General features: G+C 37.6%; 1 protein-coding gene across 1 annotated transcript; it reads right to left on the reverse strand.

Moving 5' to 3' along the window:
• Positions 1 to 8,282: 8,282 nt before the first annotated feature.
• Positions 8,283 to 13,781, reverse strand: psme3 (proteasome activator subunit 3). The gene is made up of 10 exons (XM_015962679.3): positions 13,610 to 13,781; positions 11,757 to 11,789; positions 11,591 to 11,653; positions 10,965 to 11,069; positions 10,835 to 10,883; positions 10,635 to 10,753; positions 9,778 to 9,914; positions 9,618 to 9,672; positions 8,732 to 8,818; positions 8,283 to 8,657 (listed from the first exon to the last, which is right to left on the reverse strand). The coding sequence occupies exons 1-10, from the start codon at positions 13,649 to 13,651 to the stop codon at positions 8,577 to 8,579; spliced, it is 771 nt and encodes a 256-aa protein (XP_015818165.1). The 5' UTR covers positions 13,652 to 13,781; the 3' UTR covers positions 8,283 to 8,576.
• Between the last annotated feature and the right edge of the window lie 7 nt (positions 13,782 to 13,788).

Here is a 13,788-nt window from a genome sequence, read left to right on the forward strand (position 1 = left end):
GCAGAGTAAATGGAATCAGTGGTAGAATCATGTTGCTGTTAGCCAATGAGATGCAAGATGTTCAAATATCAGGAAATAAGACTCCAAATCATGCTTTCTCCTCCAGCTGAATTTTACATCCTCAGACAGGCACACCGGAGCTTTTCTATCCCAGAGAACGACCTACAAGGCATGTATTCCTATAAGAGACCACTGCAAATGTCTCAAAAATATGAGTAAAGTTTACCTGTTGACTGTAAGGTCAACAAATAAGTGCAACCAACTTCTAACAATGACCAAAGTAATCCACCAAAAGTGTGATAAATCAGTGTGCACTCTACATTTTAAAGAACAAACAATGAAAGGTTGGAAAACGGCTGTGAAACACGACTACCTCAAGTAAAATATGATACAAGAAAAAAAAAGTAGAAATCTGTTTTGACTTCCAAATAACTGAACAGAACTTAGCACAGAATCTAGCCTCTTGCTTTCATAACTCACTGAATAAATCATCTGTCTACATAAATAATTTATGTCTGACTCAGGTTTTACTACTAGGAAGTGAACCACTATAAGCATGTGTGACAAATTATACAAAGTGCAGAAATCCCATAGGGTGCTATACTACAGCTATGGTACAAAAACAAGACAAGCAGCTGAGGTTAAATACTATTAATTCTGGGCTTGAAAAGTTTGAGTTTAAGCAGAATTTGACTTAAGTCATAGTGTTGTAAAGTCCTGGGAAATCACCTCTTTACCTAAAGTTGAAGCTACTATTTGTAGCAAGATGTTAGCTTGAGCTAATAAGCTTGTGATGAGAACCAGGAAAATAAAAATAAAAATGTGACTGTAGAATTCACAAAATAACAAAAAGATTAACCACACAAGGATAATTAAGTAACTTTCTTCTAAAAGCTGTTAGTTCAAGCTGGCATCCATTTGTAGAAGAAATCAGGTTCTAATGGTAGTAATTAGCCACCCGCTAACATCTGTGAAAGGATCCGTTTCAAATATTATAAAGCATTTGTTTAATTTGTTCACAGATGAAGAAAACAGTAATTTGTTTCTTTTTGTATGCTTTCTCTATTCTAGACTCTTATCTACTAGGTCAGTAGTTTAGATTTAAACTCCTGAAAGTTTCTGTTAGGTGAACATTATTTACAGTTTTTTTTTGTACAAATTTAACAAAAACATGATTTAGATGCTTTTATGGAAACATTTACAATAACTGAAAGAGTATTGTAATCATTTATTTTATATAAAATGTCATTGTGTCTGTTTTTTCAGTAAATAAAACACCATTACAACCATCAACCTAAGAGTTGAGCTTTTTTTAGAGAGGACTGCCCAGGTTGTTTTCTCAGAGCATTTCAGACTAACAGTGAATAAACCCCTGATTGGAACAACTATTAAACATTAACCAGAACATGCTCCCTTCACTCAGCAGTCCCGCATAGTGACGCTGCCTTTCAGCATGGCCACGCTCCTTAAAGAAACCCGAGGGTCAAGGGACAGAAAGCAATGCAGACAACACGTGTGTTCCTCAACGCTCCAGACTCAGTAGCCCACATTGTTCAGAACAGACATGTTGACGCAGCTTTGGATTCACTGTACTGAGATCAGCAGAGGGACACAGGCCACTCCCACATACCTTTTACCTGGAATATGGATGTTCACATTTTCTCTCATTTATTTCAGATTTTTCATCCTTTTTTTCGTGCACGGTTGATTTTACAATTTCAGTAAGTGTTTCATATTTGTTGTGATTCTCTGAGTGAAATGATTCCTTGTGTATTGATTGTATAATTCTGTTCTGATGTGAATAAATACTGATTGTATATGCATTTTTAGGTTTGTGATCGTAATATTGCCCTATTTTTTTATCCACTATGTCTTTTTAATAAGTTCATAATTGTGAAAACACAGATAGTATTTAATAACTGTTGAAACATATTTATATTTTATTTTCCCATCCATAACCGACAACTGGAAACAGCGAATGGTTGCAGTAACCAAATTTGACCACAGGATGTCACTATTACCCCATTTTTACACATTGCACCTTTAAGCAATCTGCAGCTAAAAATTAGACTGTTATGATTATACTCATGAGTATACACTAAAATACATGTATCTTAACACTTGTGGAAATGAAATAAAGTTTTGTACTGGCAGGCCATAAACCAAGATGTCTTTTATAATTAATCAAAACAAAAACATTTTATTTACTTCCTCAATAAGACAATGAACAGGCAACACCCAGAATAGGAACAAATAATTAAAGTTTATTTACTAAACTAGTAAAACAGGAATAATAAAAGGATTGGTGTGATGAAACTTGTCTTGACTCAGCTTGACTGGATTGAATTGGACTGGAGAACAGTAGAGTAGGCCCTGTGTCTGGGCTGCATGAGGCATGTGAATGACCTGGCTCTGAGTTGTGGCTGCATGGTTAACACGAGTGGAAATAATGAAGCAGTCCCAGGTGAGCATGGCTGGGTGATTAGGTGAGTGCAGAGAGGCCTGGAATCATGATACTCTTCTCATGTTTACCCCACACTTGGAGACTGGACAATGTGAATCTAAATACAAAAAATAAAATGGGAAATCATAAACAACAGTTAATTCAAACACAAACCCAACCCAACTCAAACACCATGAATGTATGCCTCATTAAGACCATTTGAAACATAAAAATTATTATTTTTACAGGACATTATAATACTTAAGTACTTGTTAATTACTAATTATATGAGTGCTTGAGTGTACTTGAATGGTATTTTTTTCTCTTCATTGAGCCGTGTTCAAGTTTATGTTTTAAAGCAAATGTGGAACAAACAGCTGACACTGGTAATCTTCCACAGAGTTTGTGCACACAGTTTGCACTCCTGAGGTAGTCGATCAATTATTAATCATTACATGAAAGGCTGTGCACACACACACACACACACACACACACACACACACACACACACACACACACACACACACACACACACACACACACACACACACACACACACACACACACACACACACACACACACACACACACACACACACACAATCAGAGAAAACCCAAACTAACCTGCTCATAATTTTGTTTCTTGACTTTAATATTTTGAATTATTGCGTATCATTTTATTAGCACTGCAATGGCAAACTTGGAAAACAAAAACATTTTTTCATGCCTTTTAACAACATTCTGACGTAGTATGAAAATAATGCAGAGATTAAAATACAACAATAATAAACAGCTTCTCTCACATTTGTCTAAAAAGCTCCACCAATAACACTTTACAAATCAAAAGTAACATTGGACCATTGGGTTGTCTGCCTCACCGAACCGCAGCACACACACATCCCAGGGTCCTCCACTCATTACACACTCACGTATTTAGCAACAAAACACCACTGGTGAGAGAGGTTCTCTACTCAGTCACATCATAGAAGGAGAAACAGTCGGCTGCTACCACTTCAACTTTAGGACAAACTACCAGAGTCCCAAAAAGAAAAACACCATTTGAAGTCACGGACAACAAAAGATATTTGGACCTAGAAAACATGGGGACTGATGTTTAATGCTAACTCGTTTCATCTGGCATCATGGGTCTCTGGTTCATGGAAGATATTCGTGCATTACCAAGTGCATTGTAATGCAGCTCATGCTTCCAATTTTAGATTATGTTGACATAAGTTATCAAAACTCCCTGGTTGCACGTCTTCATTCTCTCAATGTTAATTACAATAGCTTATTTTGCTCATTTAGAAACTCTGTCTATGAGCATGTGATGCTAACCTGTAATCGCTTTGCTTCAACAAACTAATATTGTATGTGCCTGTTTTACACATGTGTGTATACATTTACTGCATGTACGTGTGTACATTTTTACCTTGTTTTTGTTGATGTTTCGACTATCACTGTAGCCTCCTCAGAGTTTTACCGCTGTTGGCGGCGTCACTTTTTCCTCTGTTTATCAGTGGAGCAGAGGGCGTCATCGATTATATTATTATTTGGTCTTTCCTTGTGCAGTGCTCTGTTACGGCTGATTTCTTTATTGTACTTTCTGCTAGTTGCTTCACTGCTCTTGTGTCTGTTTGGCTTGTTTCTTTCTCACACACTTTTGTTCTATTGTTTGTATGTTGAGTTGGCATCCAGTTTCTCCTGTGTAGGTTTTATTGCAGAGTGTGCATGGGATTTCATAAATGACTCCACACTCATGTCCTGCTGATGTCTTGTCCTTTGGGTGGACTGGTCCCTTTCTAACTATCATGTATGGCTTTGTTGGCATATTTATGTTGTGTTTTTTCATTGTTGCTATTATTTTTTCAGTTTTATGTGTGGAAGGGTTATCACTGTCGAAGACACACAAGAGCAGCTAAACAAGAAAAATAAAGTACAATAAAGAAATCAGCCATGACGGACCACAAAACATGGATCATAAACACCAAACAACAAAAATAATTAATTAATCAATCTAATTAGGAAAGCTATAAAAATAAGGAAGCGTAGACACAACCATGAACAGGTACGATAGGGTCTACACACTGGATCATGCATGGGACTGTGTCATCAGCAAGGAGATGGGGCTGCAGAGACATGTCGTCCTCTGCTGCCCGCTGACAAACGGAGAAGGAAGTGACGCTGCCAATAGCGGTAAAACTCAGAGGAAGGCTGCAGTGATAGTCGAAACGTCAGCAAAAACAAGGGAAAAATAACACTTCTGCTGTGTTAAAAAGAACTGTAATGCAGTAGGAATGGTAAATGGCCTGTTTTTGATATAGCGCCTTCTTGGGTTTTACAACCTGGTCTGGTCTTCAATCAGCCTAAAAGAGCACACGTCACCCCTCTGTTAATTGAGCTCCACTGGCTACCGCTAGCAGCATGCATCAAATTCAAACTGCTAACACTAGCATACAAAGTCCGAGACGGTATGGCTCCCATCTACCTGAATCCTCTTGCAAAGGCTTACGTCTCGGCCCGGCCTCACCGGTCATCACAGGATCGTCGGCTAGTAGTGCCTACACCACGCTCTGGACAATCCAGACTCTTCTCATGCATCGTTCCACAAATGTGGAATGACCTTCCAAGCACTACCAGAACTGCGGCTTCCTTTTCAATTTTCAAGAAACTCCTGAAGACTCTGCTCTTCAGAGAGCATCTTCTTAACTAGCACCCTTCCTGCACCTGTCCCCCCTCTCTACTGTCCACTCCTTGTTCCCTCCTCTCCATGACTGATGTCAATGTTGTTGTTGTTATTGTTGTTGTTAGCCTCAAGGGCAAAATGCCGATTATCACTTGTAAGTCGCTTTGGACAAAAGCGTCTGCTAAATACATAAACATAAACAACCCCCAAGGTTCTTTACAACACGACCAATCATTCACACATTCACACGCTGGTGGTGATAAGCTGTACTGCAGCCATAGCTGCCCTGAAGCACACTGACAGAGGCGAGGCCCCTCCCGGACACCACCAGCAAGTAAGACGGATTGAGTGTCTCGCCCAAGGACACAAGGACTGCAACAGACGAGGCTCAAACCTTCCAGGCAGGCTCTTAACTCATTTTCCTGTTGCCAAGCAATTAAAGTTTGTTAGATAATTCAAAATAATATTATTGTATGCAATTGGCCTTTTGAGTTCTTTTATTACTGTGGTTTAACTCATTTCTTCATCATCACACATAATATATCCACACCTTATGAAAATCTCTCTGATAAGGTTCAAGTGAAAGGGAAGGATTTTTTTATTCTTTATGTGCAGGGAAGATTTTCTTTATGATCACTTAATCTCAGTGTTATCTCATCTTGTTACTTCCTGTGCTTATCAGTTCTATCTATACGATGTTTTGCTGAACATGATGCCTGCGTTGCATGTAGGGTTGAGAGGAGGTTACCAAGAACAGACATCACAACTGTGAACGGGACATTGGGTAACTGTTTATATTGGTTGCATTTGAATCGGTCGACTCATTTTTTTCTCCTTTTGGTTACCATGTACACACCTTATCTTATCAAGTCAGTTGAGAGAAGACAACAAACATCAGCTCCAGCTGGGAAGCCCACTTAGAGAGCAGTGTTTCTGTGAAGTTTCCGCTGATTGATAGCTGAGCCAAGAGGCATTTTTGAAGTTTATACAAACATATTTTGAAGTTTTTTTCCAATTACAGTCATGGTCAAAGGTTTGGAGAATTGCACAAGTGCTGATAGAAACAGGAGGTGCTACTGTGGAGTCTAATGACTAAAAGAAGACACATTCCTACAAAAGTACAGCCCCAATAGTTAAAACTGTTAGGATATTAAAATGAAAAGAACAAAATACACACAATTGTATATTTAATACAGTCACCTCAGCTCATGCACACTGTGGTTTAGAAAATAATGTGTTTATTTCTCATATTTTCTGAACATTTAGATTAAACGAATCACTTTTGTGGTTGTTAGCTTTTCCACAGGCTTGTTTCTTTTCTTCTTGGAGTTACATAGAAAAACTAAAACTATTGCCATCTACATACCATTCAATGCCGATTAAATGAGATTAAGAATAAACATTCAACATGTTTGACACAACTGATCAAATATAAACTTCACTCCTGTTACTCATAACTCATTCTTTAGAGTCTGTGCTAAGCAGCTTTAACAGGTCTGCCATTGATTCATCTGAAGATTTTTAATACAAAAAAAAAGGGTTCTCGTATTAGATTCTGATTTAACCCTTCTGTTGTGTTAGGGTCCAAATTGACCCGTTTTCAAGTTTAACTGTGTAAAAAGTACCCTTTCCTTTTTTGTCCTGGAATGAGGCTTCATCTAATCCTCAGACACACCTATTTAAATGCAGCAAATCATTTTTCAGAATTTTAATAAATTCTAAAGGTTTCCAGAAAAAAAAAAAAAACATTACATCTGTAGTGTTACGGGTCCAAAATGACCCAGCAGAGAAAACTGGTGTTTGTATGGATCACTTAAAAGCTATGGGTTGCTCTGAGGATCAGTTATGGCCCACATCACCAGCACACACTTCAAATTATGGTTTGTTTCCATTGTTTAGATTATGGTTAATTCAGAACAACATTCCTGCGCTAACACCATATTATTTTCAATGTTCGGTTTATGGTCAATGCAGGTGCATGCACACGCACACAACCACACACACACAGTGTTTTTTTTTTTTAATCATTGTTCATTTTATGGTTAAATTGTTTGGTTAATTGGTCTGGTTAAATAAAAGTTGGTTTTATGGAGAAAAAAATGTGACTTGTGTTCTTTATCCTACCATTTATCTATGCGGGTCCGCCTTGACCCGAAACACCAAAGATGCCACTATTGTTAATAATTTTAAACAGTAAAAAATAATTTTTTTTGGTAGGTGTACTTTAATATTAGTTTATAGCACATTTTTAGTTTATTATTACTCATTCTATAAGAAAAAGAAATATATTTAGTGAATTTAAAGTTTTTGCAATCAAAAACGAGTGGTATATTTTAAAATATGGTGTCTGTGGAGCCAACTAAAACAATTCACACAGTTTCCATTCATATGAATACATACTAAACCAGCAATTAGCTGAAAAACAACATTTGAAGAAAACTGGTGATTTTAAGCAGTTTCAAGCATTTTTAAATCATGGGTCCAAATGGACCCACTAACACCACCGGTGTGAACAGCTTTCTAACACAAGGGTTAAACTCATAAAATGTAGTTTTAATATCAGCTAGAAGGGGGGAGGGTTGACATGAAATCTATCTCAAACTTCAGAAAACTTGGCACAAGATTTTAGGAGACACCAATTTCTCCCTCACTCACACACAACTAAAGGCATTCAAACATCCCGTGTTTGTGGGGGGAAAACATGACTGTGTGAACCATATTCTTGTAGAAAAAAATGAAAGATAAAGGTTAGTTTTACAAATGTGATGTAGTCCAGGAAGAGGCGGAGCTATAACCCTCTGATAGGTGGCTGTATAATTAGTAAAAATAATTTATTATAACTACTTGTCATCCTATGATCAGATGTCTGTCTGGTAAGCAACAGATAAAAACCGTTGTATCAAAAATGGTTTTATTCAATAGAACCAATGCTGACTTATGCATTTTCACTGAAAACCGTTAAGCCCACAAATCTAAAACGTCTGACCTGACACCTACACAATGTAATAATGTACAACATTCAGAGAACAACAGGTTTTTGTTTACCGGTAATTTCATGTCAAACTTACCAGCATCATCCAGATCCAGAAAAGGTTCAATGAGACCAATTCATATTCCACAAAATATCAGCTACAAAAGAAGAAATGTCACAAAGGATCTGGAGACAAGATGTTTAATTAAAATTAAAAAATACATCGTGCTTTATGTTGCCTATAGTTTACTGTCCCATTTTCTGAGAGAACTTTAACGTTTTTGAAGGAATTAAAACAAAAACACATTTACAATTAAAACAAAAAGGTGTCCATCTATGAAGCTATGTTTTCATACTGGGCTGAGTCGACTGTGTTGAAGTGTGTTGAAGTGTGTGAATGTCTAGTTTTCCTGCAGATGGGGGTGAGGCTGCTGCCAGCATGTAAGAGCAGGGAGATGACAGGGAAGGAGAGACCGACATCAGTACAATGCATCAGTATTACTGCTTCGAGGCCTCTTGATCTTCTCAATGTTCTTCAGTATCATGTCGTGTAACGTTACCTTCATGAGAGAAAAAGCAGGTTTAAGGACAACAAAGATACACGATGACTAGACTGTTATTGAAGACAACGCACATATTGGTTTCTGAGCTCCGAAACTATGATCTTCAGACTGATGTACTCCTTCTCGTCAATTTCTGTTACCGTGCGCCGATAGTCCTCCTGATTACAAGGAGAAAAACGGTTTGTAAACACAATGAAAGATAGATAATGGTCAGAAATCTTGATATGTAAATATGAAAAGTATAAATAGCCAAATTTTTCATTCATCCCAAAAACAGCTTGGAAAGAAAACATGTTGCACACACGTAAGCATCTTGGAACAAGATAAGCAGACTTTCAGGTTATTCTCAATCTTGTAATTTTCACATCATTTATAAACATTGCTGTTAAATCAGCATTAAATGTAGCACTTCCAGCACACACGGGGTTGGGTCTGGCGGATATTTTTTAATTAATGCCAAAATAACAAAGTAGCCCAAAACAGATGACAGTATGGGAATTAGTAAAATAACATTTGCATGAACTGCTGTAACATGAGTAGTTTTAGGACTATTGGCATAAACCTTATTAGTCATATAGCCTGTTTAGCAATAAGATTGTTCTGAAAGCTATCTAAAGGGTTTAATTAATAACGATAATAATTTCACACAAAAATAACCTTTATGAGTTGCACTTACTTCAGCAACACACAACACCACTGAGGTAAACATATTTAATACATTAACTACCTTATAGGTGGTCCAAAGGCACATAACTAATTTGAACCACTTTGTTAGGAAAGGCGCAGCAGTTTGACTAAAAAATGCTTAAATCACATCAAGCCTTCAACGACAGTCAGACATGGACCCAAAATCACGTAAATGATGTGAGAAATGTTTAGGACATTTAAACATTCTAGCATTAATTCTATTTCCAATACTTGGAATAAAACTGAATCCATTCTAAGATAACTACTTACCACATGTGGATATTTGGCTATTTTAGAAACCAGCTTTGCCCTTGTGATGTAGTATCTAGGATTAAAAGAGGAATCAAACAACGTTTGGACACTGTAAAAATACACAACACCATTTTGCTTTGTTTAGAAATAAATCCATATGTTTGGAGCCTCTGCAGACCTTGAAATCTGATCGAGGTAAGACGCAGCCTCTCCTTCGACTGTTCTGAGTTCAGCTACCGTCTCCTCCTGGATTGAAACGCCAAAGTTGTTGCCATCCTCTATCCTGGGGATGAGGAGCTGAACCCACATTTTAACCTGCGGGGAAAAAAGAAACAATTTGAGTGACAAAGCATCAGTGATACGTGAGGTGTGGCTAGTCAGGATGTAAAACCAACACATATACAAATGATCAACTTAACTCATATTTTAATACATCTGCGGTGGTCTCTAGTAGGCAGGAATGCCTTGTAAATTGTGCTCTGAAGAAAAAAAAGCTCCAGTGTGCCTGTTTCAGGATCTAGAAGTGAGCCAGATCAAAGCGGAGCTGAACACAGCAGGATTTGGAGTCTTTTTTCCAAATACTTGGACATCTCGTATCTCTTTGGCTAACAGCAATGCGATTCTACCAGTGACTCTGTTTAGCAACACTGATGTTTCATCTCCACAAATAACACAAGCCTGGAGGAGTTCTGGAATGTGGTGGAGTTACTAATGCTAACAGTTAGCTTCTACTAGCGAAGCCATTCTCTGCCCTTTCCTGGACTCTAAAACAACAGCCTTCCCCGTCGTGAGTCCATGAATGTTAAGTGACAGGGTGACGTAGATCTGTCAGGATTTTCTAATCCTAGAGTTTCACCGTCTATTTTCTATCAGAAGCTAATGCAGGAGATAGGTGTAGGAGACCATTTTCATGTTTCGCCTGCATAAAAATCTCAGAGTGACCAATTATAATAAGAATTATCATTAAAAAATGTTTTTCCAGTAAGGTTGACATTTAAGGACACACATTGAAAGAGACAGACACGGATGACTTACTGTGTTACATTTCTCTATGAGTGTCCTGATCTCTGGCTTGACCTTTTCAATAAGCTCCACAAGGTTTGTGTTGCACTTCATCATCCCACCAGGCATGACGAAGACCTTTGTGCCCGTCACTGGAAGATAATTAAATAACTGTTAGGCCTCAGACATAACATCCAGAAAGATGAGCATCTGACCATTCACACAGTACTGACCAATGTCTTCACGACTTCCATCCTCAAGCTTTCTCTTTTTGGCATTTTGCTGTGAAACAAATCCAGCAAGATTAGATGTTCAGCTTATTTATTTTTTTTATCTGTAACTAGTGTGGAAAGTAAAGCTCACCCCTTCCAATCCGTCATTAAGGTTTGAAAGCAAGATGGGGTCTGGCACCGTCAGGTTAATCTCTGAGTGGATCTCCTTCAGCTCGGTGATGTTTATGCAGGGATCCTGAAAGGTAAAGACCAGATTTGTTTTCCATTATAGAATTCAGTGTCTGGAACATAATGTGCAGCCTTTTGGCAGTTTTGTTACAAAATCAACTCATGAAATGAAATGTTTGTTAAAGAGCAAGTCACTCCAAATTAACATATTTTTTTCTGATAAACTACTTAAATGAGTGTCTGATCGTGCTGTAGACACGTGTAGTCAATAATTCGGCATTTTAGTTCATCTTGGTTAAAATTTTAATATTCAGCCTAAAACTGTCAGTGATGCACCATCGTCAGGTAAAAACTCAGCACTGAATTTGAATTTAAATCTGCCATCGCTATTGGCTAAGAGGTACACTATGATGTTAGATGGTACATTATGATGTCACAATGTCGTGAGTGTGTGTATTTGTTAGTGGCTCCGCCCTCTCGGTCTGCTAGGCAACAGCATTTTTTGCATTTTCCAAACAGAAAGTGGGAGTTGAGTAAGAATCTGGTCGGGGTGACTTGCTCTTTAACAAGTAAAAACTACCAGTTTACCTTGAGAAAGTGATCAAGTTCCAGCAACTTCTTTGGAAAAAAATTTGCTACTAGATCCTCCGCCTGGAAAAAACAAATGTACATTTTTTTGCAGATGTTCTACAACCAACCCCTCAAGATGAGTCGGTCAAACTCTCCCCACAAATAAACAAGTTTTCCCACTTACTTCTGCTGAGATTCGCTCCCTGAAAGCATCAACCTGCAAACACAAAAATGACAAACTGAAAAAACGTACAGTTAAAAAACAAACATTTGACAGTTGGTTAAATTAAAACTCACAAGTTATGTGTGAGATTAAACGATCAAATAGAATAGAATGTATTAGTTGAGCACTATGTTTAGCTATTAAGGACCAATTAATAAAACCTTTTAAAACATATTGCAGCTCTCACGGGCCCTTTTAAAGTTCTGAACTTTCTCAACCACTGACATGTGAGAACTCTGTTGTAAATGATAAATGACCCGCACTTGTATAGTGCCTTTCATAGTAAGGACTCCAAAGCGCTTTACACTACAGTGTATCATTCATCCATTCAAACACTGACGGTAATGAGCTACTATGTAGCCACAGCTGCTCTGGGGCACACTGACAGAGGTTGTTGTGGTGTTACACGATAAAGGTTTGTCTCACATTTTCAAATGACACACACACACACACACACACACACACACACACACACACACACACACACACACACACACACACACGAGGAAATCGCCATTTATATTCTGTTGCATAAAAAAATGTTCCTTTTTTGATTAACCGAGTAAAAAATTACATTTCAGAAGATATTAAGATTGTGTTTTGGTTTCGTCAATGCAGTAAATGATGCAGAAGTCATTCCATTTTTTTAATCAAATACAGAGCCCACGAAACTGATGTGAAATAGTTTTTTTTTAACATTTGAACTGCTAAAGCAGAGCTGATAAAACTCGAAAGTGACAGACGGAGGGTGTAGCAGACACTGACAGTGGAAAGATAAAAGAACTCAGTGTCAACGTCACAATATGTTACCAAAATGACCTATGTTGTGTATTGTTGTGTATTAGGGTAGCTGGATTATTGGGCAGTGGGTGATTGTGGCCAATACTGAAATCACATTTAACATTACAATTACTAATTGAGGTGGGAAACATTAGACATAGATGACATTTTAAGAATGAAAGTACAGATTGATGTCAGCAGGTGGCAGAATTGACAAGTAGACTAAATCATATGACACTTTAAATGAAAAAAGCTAAATTAAATGTATCACTATATATATATATATATATATATATATATATATATATATATATATTGTATATACATATATATACATACATACACACATATATATATATACCATACCATACCATACCATACCATTTTATTTATAAAGCGCATTCAACATGGCATTACAACCAGACAAGGCGCTGTAAATATATATATATATATATATATGGAAAAGCAGTTTATTTTACATATAAAGAAAAGTCTACTCTTGGTTTGTTAGAACTTGGAGTACAGGTGTCTAACAGAAAAAAATAAACATTTTTAAAAATTGTATATAAAATAAGATATATAAGATAAGATTAGACAAGAATACTCGTTTCCAACCTGGACTTAAAACAAGCGAGTTACGTGCAATTCGAAGCAAAGTATCCAATGAATTCTGATGTTTAGATTTTATCAAGGTTTAACAAGAACTTCGATTGGTCTGTTAAACGTTGAGTTAGCCCAGTGGTAGCTAAGGCCTTCGGCGCATGTGGGTCTAGCGGTGCAATATTTGGTTTCTAGTGAGAAAATTAAAATGGAACCTCACATCGTCCATCAGAAAAACGTATCATCTATCTCTTCCAGCACCTGCCTAAAATGTTTCCCAGACGTATGGTAGCAGGCGGGAAACAAGCACGTTAGCAATCGTTAATTGTTAGCAAACTGGCGCATATCATGCTACAAATGTGGCTAACATGCTACCAATCAACAATAACATATAGTAAAGCCTTCACTGGAGCTTTCGCTCGCGCTAGTCTCACCTTGGTTTTGATTTCATTGTCCACCTTGAGGAGTGAAGACATCTTCCGTGATCAAATACGTAAGTAAAGATTGTCCCACCGGCATATGCAGTAAACGTGTGGCTCCTTGCTTTTCAGCCACACTCACGTCAGCTTACAAATGACGACAACAGCACGCGACAGATGCTCGAGTGCGCCTG

Source organism: Nothobranchius furzeri, chromosome 16 (assembly GCF_043380555.1).
Source record: "Nothobranchius furzeri strain GRZ-AD chromosome 16, NfurGRZ-RIMD1, whole genome shotgun sequence".
Classification (NCBI taxonomy): Eukaryota; Metazoa; Chordata; class Actinopteri; order Cyprinodontiformes; family Nothobranchiidae; genus Nothobranchius; species Nothobranchius furzeri.

Coding starts and splice junctions, on each gene's coding strand:
- psme3 (XM_015962679.3), bottom strand. CDS start 13,651: ATGTCTTCACTCCTCAAGGTGGACAATGAAATCAAAACCAAG. Junction 11,070..11,590: donor AACTTGATCACTTTCTCAAG/GTAAACTGGTAG, acceptor TTTACCTTTCAG/GATCCCTGCATAAACATCAC. Junction 10,754..10,834: donor TGGAAGTCGTGAAGACATTG/GTCAGTACTGTG, acceptor ATTATCTTCCAG/TGACGGGCACAAAGGTCTTC.